The sequence below is a fragment of the Ceratotherium simum genome, chromosome 22, assembly GCF_057802395.1.
Source record: "Ceratotherium simum simum isolate JZ-2026a chromosome 22, ASM5780239v1, whole genome shotgun sequence".
Taxonomy (NCBI): domain Eukaryota; kingdom Metazoa; phylum Chordata; class Mammalia; order Perissodactyla; family Rhinocerotidae; genus Ceratotherium; species Ceratotherium simum.
In genome coordinates, this window is record NC_141921.1 from 23709750 (window position 1) to 23725957 (window position 16208).

At 55.1% G+C, this 16208-nt stretch overlaps 2 protein-coding genes across 3 annotated transcripts; both read right to left on the reverse strand.

The window, feature by feature from the left end:
* Positions 1-1455: 1455 nt before the first annotated feature.
* Positions 1456-2289, reverse strand: GJB4 (gap junction protein beta 4). Its single transcript, XM_004425927.3, has one exon. It carries the CDS (start codon positions 2287-2289, stop codon positions 1489-1491), a length of 801 nt encoding a protein of 266 aa, XP_004425984.1. The 3' UTR covers positions 1456-1488.
* Positions 2290-5483: 3194 nt separating this feature from the next.
* Positions 5484-9316, reverse strand: GJB5 (gap junction protein beta 5). 2 transcript variants are annotated; one of them, XM_004425926.3, is made up of 2 exons: positions 8739-9316; positions 5484-6409 (listed from the first exon to the last, which is right to left on the reverse strand). In XM_004425926.3, exon 2 carries the CDS (start codon positions 6383-6385, stop codon positions 5564-5566), a length of 822 nt encoding a protein of 273 aa, XP_004425983.1. In that variant the 5' UTR covers positions 6386-6409; positions 8739-9316; the 3' UTR covers positions 5484-5563. The 2 variants fall into 2 exon arrangements, with proteins under 2 accessions (XP_004425983.1, XP_087301926.1); XM_087445800.1 differs by lacking the exon at positions 8739-9316 and adding an exon at positions 6647-6834.
* Positions 9317-16208: the final 6892 nt, after the last annotated feature.

Here is a 16208-nt window from a genome sequence, read left to right on the forward strand (position 1 = left end):
TGTCCTTGGGGTTCAAGGAAGGGTCCTAGAGGAGGGAGGAAGGGCATTCCAGGCAGAAGGACAGGATGTATGTAGGCACAAGGCATGACACAGCATGGTGTGTCTGGTGGGGGAGCCACGAGTCATTTGGGATTGTCGGTGAGTACAAGGAGGGAGGAAGCAGGGGGTGAGGTTGGGGAGGTCAGCAGGGGCCAAGTTGAAGGCAGGGGTGGAGGTGGTGGTGGCAGTGGAAGAATTTTTAAAGCAAGAGGAATGACATGGTCAAGATTCATATACAGAAAAACCACTCTGTCCCTGTAGTGGAGGGCAGATGGGAGTAGGGCAGGGATGAGGGGCAGATTCAGGAGGCATTTAGGGACGGAATTAGTGGGATTTGGTGCTGCACTGGGAAGGGGGGTGAGGCGCTGGCAGATGGGGAAGGATGAGGATGTCAGGCCAGCTCACGGCTTGGACAACTGGGCGGATGACAGTGCCATTCACGGGGGGCGTGATCTGCAAGGGGGGCACGTTTAGGGGAAGACAACAAGGTCAGTTTGGGAGTAGCTGAGCGGTAGGTGCCTGGGGGCCTCCTTGAGGGTTGTCCCGAGGGCAGTTGGTGGGGGCTGTGGGACTCAGAGGCAGGTCCAGGCTGGAGGTGTGGTGTTGGGTGTTGCCAAGGTCTGAGTGGTGGGGATGGGGGAGGATGACGGAACGTGTATCCAGTAAAGAGAAGAGAAATTCCTCAGACTTGAGGATCCATGAGTGACCCTTTAGCTTGGACACTTTCAATGAGTCCCTGGCCCATGGGGATCTGCTTCCTAGACACCCTGGCAGACCCCTCATCCTGGACCTACCTCAGCATCATTCCACCCCCACCAAGCCTTCCCCTCCCACCCTCAGAGGGGCCTCACCTCCCCGGGACCTGTGCTGGGCAGGGTTAGGGAGGCCGGAATGGGGGAGGCAGAGGCCTCTTGAGCCACAGGCATTCATCAGAGGGACACTCACTGAGAATGGACTCATGCTGCGCACAGGGTCTCCTGGGGTCCCTCCTTTGGGCCAGCTGGTTGCAGGTCCAGAGACCTCTGGAGCAGCCTCTGGGTGTTCCCCATCACGTCCTGGGAGCACACTCTGTGTGTGAGTGTGTGGGGTGTGTGTGTGTGACGGGTGAACCTGGCTCTGAAGTTCTGGCACTCAGGTGCCCCCCGAATGGCCTTGGCCTCCTCTCTGAGGCCCGTCGTGAACCCCCCTGCTGGCTTACCCACCACTCCCCACCTGGTCTTCAAAGTTCTGGGAAAATCGTATTTATTAAGGGTTTTGACATACCCTATCGCCGTATATAAAATCCCCGCCAGCCATCATATTCCCTGCCCCGAGGCTCAGAACTCAGAAACGAACTGCCCCCACACTGGCCTCTGGGTGGACTTCCTGAGCCCCAAAGATGCCACTGCCCTGCTGTGGCCTTAGGGAGCAGGTGAGGGATCTGGTGGTCCCAGCCGTCATCTCCGCAGGTTATGGATACACACCTGCATCCACCGTGGCCGAGCCGGCCTTCATTAGGACAGAGTTCCTGTCCTGGGGGTGCTCTCCCTGGGAGAGGGCATATGGTGGGCACGTATCGGGTAGGTGACCCTGGCACCGAGACTTCTGGTGCCTGGGGCCCAGGGTCTGCAGGCACCTCTTGCCCACCAGGTAGGTGACTTCACTGAGGTTGAGCAGGATGCAGATCACAGCTGTGGCCACCATGAAGTAGGTGAAGACCTTCTCCTCTGTGGGTCGCGAGATGTAGCAGTCCACCGTGTGGGGGCAAGGCGACTCAGAGCAGGCCACCACACGGGGCATGTCGTAATCCTGGCAGAGGCGGTGGAAGATGTAGAGGGAGCCCGAGTCCACGGCAGCCTTGAAGATGAGACTCAGCAAGGACGTCCACCAGAGCCCGCCCCTCTTCTTGCTCGGGTTGTCATACAGGGATGGGGCGTTGGGCCCGTGTTTCAGGCGGTGCTTCCACTCGCGCTCCTGGCGGTAGGCCACGTGCATGACCACGAGCAGCGAGGGGCACGTGACCAGGATGAGCTGCAGGGCCCAGAGGCGCACGTGGGACACGGGGAAGAACTCATCGTAGCAGACGTTGGGGCAGCCCGGCTGCTTGGTGTTGCAGACGAAGTCCTTCTGTTCATCGTCCCACACCTTCTCGGCCGCCACCACGTACGCCAGCACGCGGAAGATGAGCACCACGGACAGCCAGATGCGGCCCAGCGCCGTGGAGTACTTGTTGAGCCCGCTCAGGAGGCCCAGCAGGAACGCCCAGTTCATGCTGATGGTGTCCCTGCTTCCTCACGTGGCCGGTCCACACCAGTGCTCATCCACTCAGGGCCTGGGGGCCATGGGGCCTGGGAGAACCTGGAAATGGGTGCCCTTTATTAAAAGAGTGATTGGCAAAACCATTTCACAACCACTGTGTCATCATGTCCTCATTCTCAATGACTCGGTGGGGTAAAGACTGCCATTACCCCCACTTCACAGGGGAGAGTCTTGGGGAAACAGATGAACGAGATGTAGAGGCTGCCCTCCAGAAGCTGACAGTCTGGCATGGAAGACAGGAAACAGACCATTTCAGTACCGGCGATCCATTCTGCCACCAAAGATGAGGAGGCTGCTCAGAAAATGTCCCCAGGGCACGAGGTGAGAGGAGAGGGGCTGAGTAGGAGGTGGAATGTGATGGCACTCCAGATGAGGGGGTGTGGAGGATGGAGCACACAGGAGAGGGGCCTCTATGGAAATTATGGGAGACTTGGCTAGCAAACAGCTGCTGAGCAGACAGAGAAGGGAGGTGTCCCTGAGAAAGAAAGTAAGTGGTGAGGGGAGGACCCCACCAGAATCCTGCCTCTGTCCCTTCCCCAGTCCCTCCCTAAAGCTGGAATGGTTGGAATTCCAGAGGAACCCACTGTGGTCAGGACACTCAGCCCTGGGGCCCAGTGGGGGATGGCGGGATGATGCCAAGTCACCATGGTTTCAAAGAGCAGGTTTAGTTGGGAGGGAATGTCAGGGCTGGGGACATCCTGGGGCCAGAGAGGACAAATGAGAATGGAGATTGCTCAGGGGTCTGCCCAAGAAGCTGATGTGAATGCACCCAGCACAGGGCTTGGCTTGTGTTGGTGTTCAGTAAAAGTTGGAGGAAGTTGGAGGATAAAGATACACATCCCTCCCCTCCTGCCTCCGTCCAGCCCTGGCGGCTGATGGGAGAGTGGACCATCCAATCCACGCCTTCTTACTATCTCTTTAAAATTCACGTGCCCCACAAGGTTGAAACTTGGGGTCAATGAGGTTGGCTGGCACATCCATGCAGGACGATAATCCTCCACACTTATCTATTACTTTATAGAATAAAATATTCCCTGATCTTGGAACTGGAAGATGGAAGTTCAAGACCAGCTCTGCCACTTCCAGCTGTGGGGCCGTGGGCGGCTGCCTCTCTGGGCCTTAGCTTGCTCCCCTGTGAAGTGGGGGTAATGGCAGTCTTTACCCCACCGAGTCATTGAGAATGAGGACATGATGACACAGTGGTTGTGAAATGGTTTTGCCAATCACTCTTTTAATAAAGGGCACCCATTTCCAGGTTCTCCCAGGCCCCATGGCCCCCAGGCCCTGAGTGGATGAGCACTGGTGTGGACCGGGTCAACCTCTCTGCCCCTGCAAAGGGCTGCACTTGATCCAGCCAGGTGACAGGCCATCATCTCTCCCAGGAAAGGGTCCCCAGCACTCCTGGGGTCATGCTTGCTCATGCTCAAGTCTAACCTTTACCCCCAGTTATTTTGTCTGCAAGGAGAATGGAGGTCGGTACGGGGGAGCTGTGTGTTGCAGTGGAAAGTTCACGGACTTTTGAGTCAGATACTTACACTTGAACCCAAGTTCCACCAGGACTCTGGGAAAGTGACTTCAGCTCCTTTCCAAAATGGGTTAGTAATACCATGACTGTGGGGTTGTTGTGAGGCCTGGATGAGCTCATGGCTGTGGACGGGATTAGCCGTCTGTAAAAGGCCACATAAATGTTAATCATTGGTATTAGGGAGTGCTTGATAAATGCTTGTGGGAAATGAGGCAGAGGAGCCCTTCCCTGGCTGTACATTAACGTTCACTGTCCCAGCCTCCAGGATGCAGGTGCAAGGCCCCTCTGCAGCCCCCCACCGTGTCACACTCCAACTTCCCTGGAGGCTGTCCCCAGAGGCCCACGACCATAGAGGATGGGCAGTGAGGCTGTGCCAGGCCCCATGCCAACTGGGGCATTTCATGTTGCCAATCTGCATTCCTTGTCTCCACCAGGCCAGCAGGTACCCTTGTCTAGAGGAACCACAGTCGGCCCCTCCCTGCCCCTACATGACTCACCAACAGCCCAAGCTCTAGTCCCCAGAAATGTCCCCACCAGGGTGGGATGCAATCCTGGGCTGAATCAAAGGTGCCCCTTACCATAGATGTCAGCTGCTGACAACCTCAGAACCAGGCTTCCAGAAAAGAGAGGCCTGGGGATGGGGGGTAAGGGGGAATAAGGCAACGGGAAGGTGATGGGGCAATGCCACTGTTGCTGACCTGGGCCCGGGCATGAGGATACCAGGCTCCTGCCCCCCCTCACTGCAGTCTCACCTACATACCTGCCAGCCCGCGGAGCCAGACCCAGCCATGCCCTGCAAGGCTGGAGAGAAGGCGCGGGCCAGGAGAGCGCCGCAGGTATTGACTCTGAATATGTGCCCGGAAAAGTCTGCCTGCCCGCCTGCCCACCCGCTCACTCTTGCTTGGCTCATTGGCTCAGAAAGCCCCACCCAGCAGGGGAGTGAGAAACAAAAGCTGCCTCCGGGAGGCCCTCAGGCAGACAGACAAGCCCAGGGACAGGAGAGTGGCTACTAGACCCAAGAAAATTGAGGACCAAGTTGGGGGAGACTGGGAGGGGAAGCAGGGACCAGATGAGCTGAGGATCCCCAGGAAAGCTCAGGATGTGGGCCCGGCTTCAGGGAGGAGCAGAGGGGACAGAGGATGCCTGGAGAAACCCCAGGGAAGCCCCAAGGAGGGGAAGGAATGTCCTGCCAGGCCGAAGGGAGGACAGACGACCAGAGAAGAGACAGGAAGAAGAGGGATCAAGAAGAAGTGGGGTTTCCTGGCTGGATCAAGTGCAGCCCTTTGCAGGGGCAGAGAGGTTGACCCAATGACCAGATAAGGGTCACAAAGGCTGAAGGACCAAAGGGCACCTTGAATCAGTGGATGAGTTGACTTTTATTAATCCCTGACATGGGTCCCTCACACTGAAGGCACATGTGCATCCGTTCTTTTATCAATGACCCCCACTCCACAGCAACAACTCTGTGAGGGGGGCTCATTCTCTCCATTTTACAGAAAAGGAAACTGAGGTGCAGAGCAGAGGGGACTCGCCAAGGCCACACAGCTGGGGCGGATGGCAGGGGCTGTGGAACAGGGATTTGATCCTGGGCCTCTGACTCTCCCTCTTGCCTTCCCCCACTTGCGGCTCTGCTCCCCCACCCCCAAGGCTGCACCTAAGAGACGCTGGGAACTTCCAACCCAGGCCTGAACAGGCGGCCCCTCACAGCATGGTTTTCTTCACGTGGTCTTGAGGGCGATTTGGTAAAAGAGGAGGGTGAGCATCTGAGCCCAGAAAGATGAGGTCGCCCAAGAGGAGGTCGTCCTGTTTGCAGGAAGAGGTGGCACAGTCCCCACGACGGCCCACACCCGTGGCCCGGGCTTTCCTCGCTGCCAGGCACTCGCGGCACCTCTTGTTCACCAGGTAGGCCAGCTCCACGAGGTTGAGCAGGATGCAGATGGCGGCCGTGACTACCATGAAGAGTGTGAAGATGTTCTTCTCCGAGGGCTTGGAGATGAAGCAGTCCACTATATTGGGACACGGAGCCGCGTGGCACTTGACCACGGGAGGGAGGCTGTATTTGGGGTAGAATGTGTGGAACACATAGAGGAAGGCGGCATCCACGCCGGCCTTGAACACCAGGCTGCAGACGTACGTCCACCAGAGCCCACCTTGCTTCTTCCCGGGGTTCAGGTAGAGGCGCCCCCCATCCTCCCCCGCTGCCTCTCGGTGCTTCTTCTCCCGAGCCTCCCGGTAGGCCACATGCATGACCACAAGCAGCGAGGGGCACGTGACCAGGATGAGCTGCAGGGCCCAGAGGCGCACGTGGGACACGGGGAAGAACTCGTCGAAGCAGACGTTGGAGCAGCCCGGCTGGCGGGTGTTGCAGTCGAAATCCTTGTGATCGTCACTCCACACACGCTCGGCCGTCACCAGGTACACCAGCACGCGGAAGATGAAGACCAGAGACAGCCAGATGCGTCCAAAGGCTGTGGAGTACTTGTTGACCCCGCTCAGGAGCCCCTCGAAGATCCCCCAGTTCATGGCGGACCCAGATGTCGGCTGCTACTGCAGGGAAACGATAGTAATAATTTCCCACATTTATAGAGTACTCACTCTGAACACTTTATAGAAATAGATCATCATATTTAATCCTCACAACCACAGAGGAACTAGGTTCTATTATTGCCCCCTTTTTACAGATGAAGAACACTGAGGTTTAGCGGGGTTACACAAGGTTACACAACTATTAGGTGCAGAGCCGGGATCTGAGCAGAGGTAATTAAGTCCAGACCCAAATCTTACCCATAAAAGTGGGTGAAGGCGGGTCCAGGGAGCCACCTTTTCCTCCCAGGATCTGCGGCTCTGGTCTTGCAGTCCTGAAGAGTGAAGGCTTAAGGAGGTAGGGCATCCTGCCTTCTCCCTCTGTTCCAATCCTGGCCCTCCTCTGCAGGGGACTGAGCCTTGAGGTGACTTTTTTTCTTTCTGAGCACTGCTTTCTCCCCTTAGACAGCCCCCTCCCAAGGGGACCCATCCCTTGCTCTTTCCTTGACTTGGGGGATGGGGCTGCAGAGGAGGCTGGAACCTTGTCCCCCAACTCCCATCTCGTCTAATATTCTATAAATATCCAGGCAGTGTCCTGCTAAGGGGCGACTCACTTGAAGCAAGGCCAATGGAATCCAGCTGAAAGATAAGGTAGAGAGCGATGGTTCTCTTTATACAATAGGCTTCCTAGAGTAGCCTGGTATTCCAGTGTTTCCCAAACTGGTGTTCCCTGGAACCCTGTTCAATAGGCTGGCAATGGAAGTAGTGAGAGAAAAGGATTCTGTGTTCAAGAAAGGTAGGCAAACACTGCATTCAGCAAAGTTAAAGAGGTTCGTTTACTTGACCATGTTAATAAATTCACGTGATGAATCCCTAAAAGGTGGACAGAATATGTAGCATTGCCCAAACACCTTTGACCACAGAATGCTTTTTTATGATCTGTCAAGACACCAAAATGGGAAATGCTGCTCTGGTCAGTTCTGCTGGTGAGTTTGGGGTGATGGACACACAGGAATCAGGTTTACCTCCATTTAAGGAATGTCACTGCTGTTCAGAGTGAGGGATGCCCACGTCCTCACTCAGAATCCCTCTGCCTGTTTCAAGGGGTCCACTGAGACCCATGCACCATGGTCTGACCCTGCTGGGTCCCCCGGGATGCCAGGATGCCTGTCTGCACAGCCTCTTGCTGTAAGGGGTTCCTGATGCTCTTCCAAGTTCTGGTCTACGTTCAAGTCACCATGCTGTCCTGACCCCCCTGTGTGATCTGCTGCAGATGAGCAGGGCTGTGATAAGAGCCAATGTTTGTTGTGTGTTTATGCAGCGCCAGGAACTGTTCTGAGCACTTGGCAGGAAACAATACGGCAACTGTATGACGGGTATGATTTTTTTTTTTTCTTTTTGGTGAGGAAGACTGGCCCTGATCTAATATCTCTTGCCACTCCTCCTCTTTTTACTAAGGAAGATTGGCCCTGGACTAACATCTGTGCCCATCTTCCTCCACTTTGTATGTGGGTCATTGCCACAGCATGGCTTGATGTGTGGTGCATTAGTCTGCGCCCAGAATTCAAACCTGCAAGCCCTGGGCTGCCAAAGTGGAGCGCACAAACTTAACCACTACGCCACTGGGCTGGCCCTGAGGTATGATATTTTTTATTCCCAACTTGGAGATGAGGCAAGTGGAGCACAGAGTGATTAATTAATTTGCGCACAGTTACACAGCTAGTGAGCGGCAAAGCTGGGATTTGAACCCAGCAGGCTGGTTCCAGAGCCTACACTCTGGGCCTGGACCCCTTTCCTTAAGTTGGGGGAAGCTGCCTGCCTGTCTGGTCTGTGCCCACTCCCTCCTGCACCTGGCGGATCCCTGTTGAGGGAGGCCGGGGGTGTCTCTGCTCCTTACCTCCGTCTACGCCACCTGCCACTTGGACATGGGGCTCTTGCTCTGAATCATCAGCTTGTCTTTGCTCAGTCCTGCCTAAGGTGGGTGGAACTCCTGGCAGCTTCTCAGGGAACACCCAGGGAGGCTCCAGCTCTTAGTCCCCAGGGCATCTCCGTCCGGCCCACTCGGGGTGGGGCGGGGTGGGGCTTTGCAGGCCCAGGCAGAGCAGCTCTGCCTGCTCAACTCCCGGGCCCCCTGTTAGCCCCTCTCCCACTCAGTCCCTGGCTCCCACCTCTGCTTGGCTGGGGAGAGCGGAAAGAGCTCAGAGCAGAGAAGGGAGGAGCCCTCTGTTCCTCCACCATCAGGACCCAGGGTGGTGGATGTGTCCAGGCCACCTCTCCTGACTCTCCACCAGGGAAGGCTTCCTCTGCCAGGTGTGCGGAGGGGCAGGGCACCTCTGAACACAGATGACCTTACCTGAGTGGCTACTTCTCAGGGCTCTCCAGGTACCAGCTCCTGGCAGCCGGCAGTTAGACTCCGCAGGCAGTCCGAACTCATACCAGAACCAGGGAGGGTGTGTGGGGAAGCCTCTTCCTGGGACAGAGCCGGCAGAGTCGGTAGGCAGCCTGGGTGTGCCACCGGCCTAGGAGGAGGAGGAGCTGTGCCCGGCACTACCATTGGCTGGGCCCCAGCCTCCCCAGACTGCCTCTGATGAGGCCCAGGAAACTTATGGGTTCACTCCTCTTAGGATGCTGAGCCCAGAATCCTGGCATCCTCTTGGGGGAGAACCACAGGTCCACTCTGACCCCTGCTTGTCTTCCCATCCCTGGGCTTGTGTGGGAAGAGCTGTAGCCTGTCCTGCTCATCCCTCTCGGGAAATTCCCCACTGCTACTTTCTGGGCCTCGGCGAGCTACTCGCCAGATTCTCCCCTCTCTCAGCTTGCTCCTCAATGGCCTTCTGTTCTCACGGCTTTAGTTGGAAGCCTTTGGAAACGCCATGACTTTCAAACTCTGTCTCCAGCCCAAATGCTTTTGCCCCATCAGTTGCCCCCGCCTGGATGCTCTTCCCTCACCTTTCACCTGTCTACTCCTCCAAGAAGCCTTCCGTGACTGCGCTGCTCCAGGTGGCTTAGGGTCCTATCTCTGGGCTTCCGCGGCCCCAAGCTTCCACATCATCGTCAGACTGTGCTGGAATAGTTGATCTTAGCTGAGCTTGTTCCAGGTAGGACCCCGTTTGTTGAATGAACAAATCAATCCAGTCCACACCAATAGACATTTTTAGAGACTTGTTATGAGCAGGACGTAAAGTGGACCAGCCCCTGACCCCCAGGAACTCACCAACTTGGCCTTGACCAGCTGATAAGTCTAGTAGCAGCTACACAGCCTCTCATGACTGCAAAGAGGTCATGGAACAGGTTTCTGGGCCCAGCATCCCCATTCCCCGCCATCCTATTGCTGCCAGAAGCTAGTTCAGTCTTTGCGCCCGATACTGAGTGCATGAGGGGTTGCACGGTGAGCCATCCTCTCTGCTGTATACCCAGCCCCACCCCTGCCCCAAACACACACACAAACGGAGCCTCCTCAACCCCTGCATGGACGACTCCCCCCACCCCCCAAGGGGCTGCTCCCTACCCCCAACACTGCACACACGGGCCTTTCCACGGCCCTTGTTTTAAATTCATGAATCATGGCTAGGCACTGCTGTGTGCCAGGTATGGTGTTTGGTGCTGGGCTAGACAAAGAGCAGATCAGAGGAGGCTGAGCAGGGTCTCCCCACCTGGGGCAGGCACACAATGGGGGCCCAGAGTCACACTGATGTGAGAATGGCCTTGAGGGTGAAGGGGCTGGGACTGGGAAAGTCCTGTCCAGAGCAGCTGCCTCCCTGTCTGTTGAGGGAGGCATTTCAGGGAACTGCCTTAAGGCAGGGGACCTCTGTATCTCGGCCCCACACCCATATATCCGGGCCCCACACCTCTCCATCCGGGCCCCACACCCTTGCATCTGGACCCCCACACCCCTGCATCCGGGCCCCTCACCCCTGCATCTGGGCCCCACACCCCTGCATCTGGGCCCCACACCCCTGCCTCTGGGCCCCACACCCTGGCGTCTGGGCCCCTCACCCCTGCATCCGGGCCCCACACCCCGGCATCCGGGCCCCTCACCCCTGCATCCGGGCCCCACACCCCTGCATCTGGGCCCCAAACCCCGGCATCTGGGCCCCTCACCCCTGCATCTGGGCCCCACACCCCGGCATCTGGGCCCCTCACCCCTGCATCTGGGCCCCACGCCCCTGCATCTAGGCCCCTCACCCCTGCATCTGGAGCCCTCACCCCTGCATCTGGAGCCCCACACCCCTGCATCTGGAGCCCCACCCCTGCATCTGGGTCTCCTACCCCATCCCCACCTGGAGTCCCATTCCCCTGGCTTTGAGTCTCACCTCTGCTACCGTCAGATCTATTTCTCCCGTGTACAGTGAGACACTGCATGCCCATGAGGGCGTCCTGAGGAGACACTGACGCCATGCAGCACAGTGACTGAGCACAGGCTGCTTGGCCTGAATCCCATTCTGTCCTTCCTCCCTGTGCAGTGCCTCAGTTTCTTATCTGTACCGTGAGACAGTAACACTGCCTCACTCGTCGGGGTGGCACGCTGATTACCCGGCCCGCAGAGAACAGTGCTAGAACGGTGCCTGGCACAAAAAAAGCCCTTTCTACGACTGCTTCTGACCCATGTGACCTGCCCGCACACGCCTGGCACATGGTGGGTGCTCACAAGAAGCGATCTCCTCCCCCTCTCCTTATTCCTGTGCCTTTTCTCTCCGGGATGTAGTGAAGGCAGAGAAGGGAGCGGGAGACGCACATACTCACCGGAGGAAATCTCACGTGGATGGATGTTGTCTTTCAGTTAAAAAGGCAAAACCTGGGCCAGGCAGTGACTGTCTGAGAGGAGGGAGGGCGGACAGGGAGCGCCCGGGAGGGTTTCTCACGGGAACACAGACTCAGCCTCTAGGCCTAATTAACTTCTAGGCCGCCCTTTATCAGCAGGTCACAGAATTCAGTGGACGGGTCGTCCAGGAGCCACACACCCCGCAGGTCCATAGCAAGCACAGCAGTCCTGCACGCACACACGGGCCACACTTAACGGGCACCGGGTTGCACACACGTGGGACGGTGCTTCCTTTCGCTTACTGCTGTATCCCTGGTGCCTAGAAAGGTGCCTGGTACCAAGTTAGGTCTCTATTTATGTCTATGGAATGAGTGATGTATGAAATGCACACACCCTGCAAAGGGGTTCACGCACATCTCTCCCCCTCCACGTTCTTCCCAAAAAACTATTGCCAAGTACAGGAGAGAGGGGACACGGGAATGGATCAGGTACAACATCGTGAGAAGTGCTATAAGAGACCTACAACAGAGAAGGGCATGTCAAGTTTTGCCAGAGGGAGACCCAGATGAGGTGACATTTAAGCTGGGTCTTGAAGGATGTGTAGGAGTTCACGAAGAGGAGAGGCCTTTGTGGCAGAGGGCACAGATTGTGCAGAGGACCTCTGTGAAAGATGATGGCAGTGCTTTAGAGAGTGGACAAGGGGAAGTGTTGGGGGCACCACAAGGCACGGTGCCTGAAAGCTAGGCAAGGACCTTCTGGATCGTGAAAGACCTGGAACTCCATGCTAAGGAGTTTGTATTTATCTTGTGTGCTGAAGGAGGCCTGGGGGAAGGGAGGAAGCTACACGTCGGATTGGTACAGTCGATTCTCATTAATCATGGTAGTTATGTTCTGTAAAGTCACCACAAACACTGAATTAGCAAATACCGAACCTTTGTCAGTGGGAGAAATATAGGGTTAGGTTCCCTCTGGTTGCAACATTTTCATCAACTGATCAATACATAACCTTTTATGTGTTTCTGTTTAAAGATACCCTATTTAATATACACTGTTGAATCACTAACACTGAACTCATGACCAACAGCACTATAACTCACCCCTGAACGAAGCTCATGTAACACACGTATTTTCTCCCTAAGGCACATCACAGCCTTCCTGAACTTAGGAACACCAAACAGCACTTCAGTGCTACGCTTGGGGGCCAGTTTACACAGCAAAATCACCTTCCAAAAGCACAAAAATGCGAAAAAGTGGCAATCCATTGACCTCAAATAGGACATTTGTTTATAGTATCGGAGCTGAAACAAGAAGGCGGAGTGTCGGCTCGCTCAGCCTCGGCTGGGAACGGGCACGTCGCGGAGCTCAGATTTTTCCTGCTCTGTGCACGTGCATGAATGACTGTGAAAGCACCATGAGTATTGATTTGGGGGTTAAATAAATTTTAGTGAGTAGATGAACTCACAAATACGGAACCCGTGAGTCATGAGGATCAAATGTGTGTTTAGAAAGCTCTCTCTGGTTGGGAAAGAGGCGTGCGAGACCAGTAAAAAAGTTATTGCAATGATTTTGTTACCGCCCGAAAAGGGGGTTCTTCCGCACGCTGCGAGACACGCCAGTAGTCAAGAGGCAAGGTGGTAGGGGAGAAAGCTTGCTAGCAAGAGGGAAGGTGGCCGACTAATGTCTGAAAGAACCATCTTACAGAACAAAGACTGCAGGCCAGTTACATAGAGGGCTGGTCTCTGAGTAGGGGAGGCATCTGGTCCCAGAGTTGGGGCATCCACCTGATTTCTGGGTAGAGGCCTCTGGTCTCAGGGTGGGGCATCCATCTGCTCTTAGTTTCTGGCATCCTGCCCTCTCCCCTGACCTTTCGGTTGTCATTGATGATGGCTATCAGCATAGACTCTCCGCCTGGGGGTCATCACATTCCTAAGGAACTCAAAAGAACAAAGTTATCAACTTATAGCATGTGGGAGGGGCCATGAAATCCAGAGTTAGTCAGAGGTCATTCTAAGTTACAGTATGGTTTCTTTTCTACCATACGGCTTCCCTTATGTCAACCTTGTATTGGGCCGGTATCAATTTAGGCAAGTGATGAACAGGAGGGATGGATTTGGGAAACGGCACGTGTAAGTGGCAGTGTTTAGGGTCTGACTGGATGCAGAGGGGGAGGTAGGAGGAAGACCCAGATGGTTCCCAGGTTGCTAGTGAAGGTGGAGGAAGAGTATCCTCTACCCACTGTGTGTCTTTCCTGGCTGGGCTACAAATTAAATTGACATGAGACCGAATAGCAGGAGAAAATCAAAGAAAATTTAGTAACATATATACACGGGAGAAACCAGGGAAACTGAGTTTCTCAGCCAATGGCGGAGGTTTTCACCTTAAATAGATTTAGACAAAGACAAAGGAGGATGTTGGGGGTGGGGGAGGAGACAGCTATGGGGGATTACCAGAAAGCACAGCAATCAAGAGTACGCAGTGGGGGCCACGCTGCTGCAGCGGCCCGGGGTTCAGATCCTGGGCGCGCACTGACGCACCGCTTGTCAAGCCGTGCTGTGGCGGCGTCCCATATAAAGTAGAGGAAGATAGGCACAGATGTTAGCCCAGGGCCAATTTTCCTCAGTAAAAAAGAGGAGGACTGGCAACGGATGTTAGCTCAGGGCTGATCTTCCCCACACACACAAAACAAGAGTATGCCGATTTAAGTCCTCTCTTTCCATACTGCTAAGAGTTTTTAGAGATAAGGTCATCTGCCTTCTTCCCAGTACAGAGAGGGAGATACCTTTACAAATGGAGATTTCACTTACAAATGTAAATTATCCATACCCAGAGTTAAATTCCTCTAGGCAGTTAGTGAGGGAGGTCAAATGTCCGTCAGAGAAAATAATCAAGGTAAAGAGACGTATTTTTAGGTGGCCAGTTTTGATCTCCCACACTAGTTTTGGTGATTCAGCAGGTGGGGGTCTTTTGATAGAAGTAAGGAATGCAGGAGGAAAAGCAGGTTGTCTGGGGGGAGAGGGGAAGGTGGTGCCTAGGTTCTTCCCAGATATTTGGGAGTTAGTGAGTCCAGTGCTCCATGTGCCGAATGGGAGGGTGTGGAGGACAGGCACGTGTCGGTCCACAGCCAGCAGTTGGCAGCAATGGCCGGAGATGAGACACACTCTGGAAGTCTTCAGCCCCAAGTGGGTGGTGGGAGCCACTGGAGTGGATGAGGTGGCTTTGGGAGAGCGTGCTGAGCCAGAAGAGAAGAGGGTCCCGGCAGAGATCTGGGGAGCACCGACATTTTAGGAAGCAGGTAAGAAAGAGTTGCCTGTGGAGGAGAAAACAGTCAGGGATGGAGAGACCAGGACAGGCAGGGGAGGGGAGAAGGTCATGAAAGAACATCCAGGAAACTCCCCTGCAGAGAGGCCCGTGGGGTCCCTGGTGACTTCTGCCAGAGTAATTTCAGCAGGTGGTGGGGACAGAAGCTGGAGGGTGGTGGGCGAAGGAAGTACAGATCTCACCTTTTCAGGAAACCTGCAAGGGAGAGAGGGAGGGCAGTGGGCAAAGGGTCAGGGCTGAAGAAGGGTTCATTTCTTCCAGGAAGACAGGAACAGACGCGCAGATGGTGGGGAGGAGCCGCTGGGGAGCCATTTGACCCCCCAGTGGATCCTGCTTTCCCTTCCCCACTCTGCTCTTTCCTGGTTCTCTGGCCCTACTTGGCCCTCTATGTCCCCCAAACCTCAGCCCAGGCGTTCCTGACTCTCCTCATCGTGAGCAGCATGTTCTCCTGGCTCAGACGGACCCCTCCCTCAGCCCCAACTTCAGGAGATGGTCCTGGGCTCGCTGCTGGGTCAGCTCTGCCCCTTCCAGCCTGGGCTCCCTGTCAGTGGGTGTAGGGTGGGTGGGAGTGGACTCTCTTCTGGAGACCAGCCATCCCCCAGGCTCCCTTCTAAACATCTTTTTTTTGTGTGTGTGTGAGGAAGATGAGCCCCGAGCTAACATCCATGATAATCCTCCTCTTTTTGCTGAGGAAGACCGGCTCTGAGCTAACATCTATTGCCAATCCTCCTCCTCCCCACCCCACCCCCAAAGCCCCAGTAGATAGTTGTATGTCATAGTTGCACATCCTTCTAGTTGCTGTATGTGGGACGCGGCCTAGCATGGCCGGAGAAACAGTGCCTCGGTGCGCGCCTGGGATCTGAACCTGGGCCGCCAGTAGCGGAGCGCACGCCCTTAACCGCTAAGCCACGGGGCCGGCCCCCCAGGCTCCCTTCTGAATGCAGCAGGCCAGGGGCAGTATAGCTACTGTGGCCTGATACCCCACCAGTTAACCATCGCAATTACTGTTCCCGAAGGAGAGAAAACTTTTGGTCCTGAGGGAACAAGATAGGCTGGCCGGTGGGGCCAAGGTGGTGCTCATTCACTCGACTCAGCGGAGGCGGAAAAGCTGGAGAAGAGGGTAACAATAATGTCAGCTTCATTTACCGAGCACCTCCTCTGTGTTGGAAACCAGGCCAAAGGCTCTAAATGCATCATACATGTAACAGCTCCCTGTTCACTTTGCCCCTCTCCAATCAGGGGTCCACACACAGCAGTCATCTTTGGAAAATGCAAATCATATTTAAAAAAAAATCTGTTCAAGGCCTGTCAGTGGCTCCCCATTGTCTTGAAATAAAATCTCATCTTGCTAATATGGTCTATAAAGTCCTGCATGATCTAGCCTCTGCCACCCTTTGTTCTCAGCCTCTTCCCTTCCATCTTTTTGATCCAGCCACAGTGGCCTTTTGCTTTCTAGAATAGACAAATCTCTTTCCTACCTCAGGGCCTTTGCACATGCCTTAATGTTCTTTCCTCATTCTTTTCTGAGCTAGCATCAATTCAAGTTCCAGACCTCAATTTAAATGTCACTCTCAGAAAAGCCTTCCTTGACCCCTGGAACTAGGTAGAATCTCCATTATCTATTCTCTTGGCATATGCTTCTTCATTGTAATCCTATCACAGCTGCATTCATAGAGTTATGGGTGTGCTTGTGTGTTTAACGTCCTCTCCTTTAGACTGGAGCCTTCAAGAGGACCAGGCCCA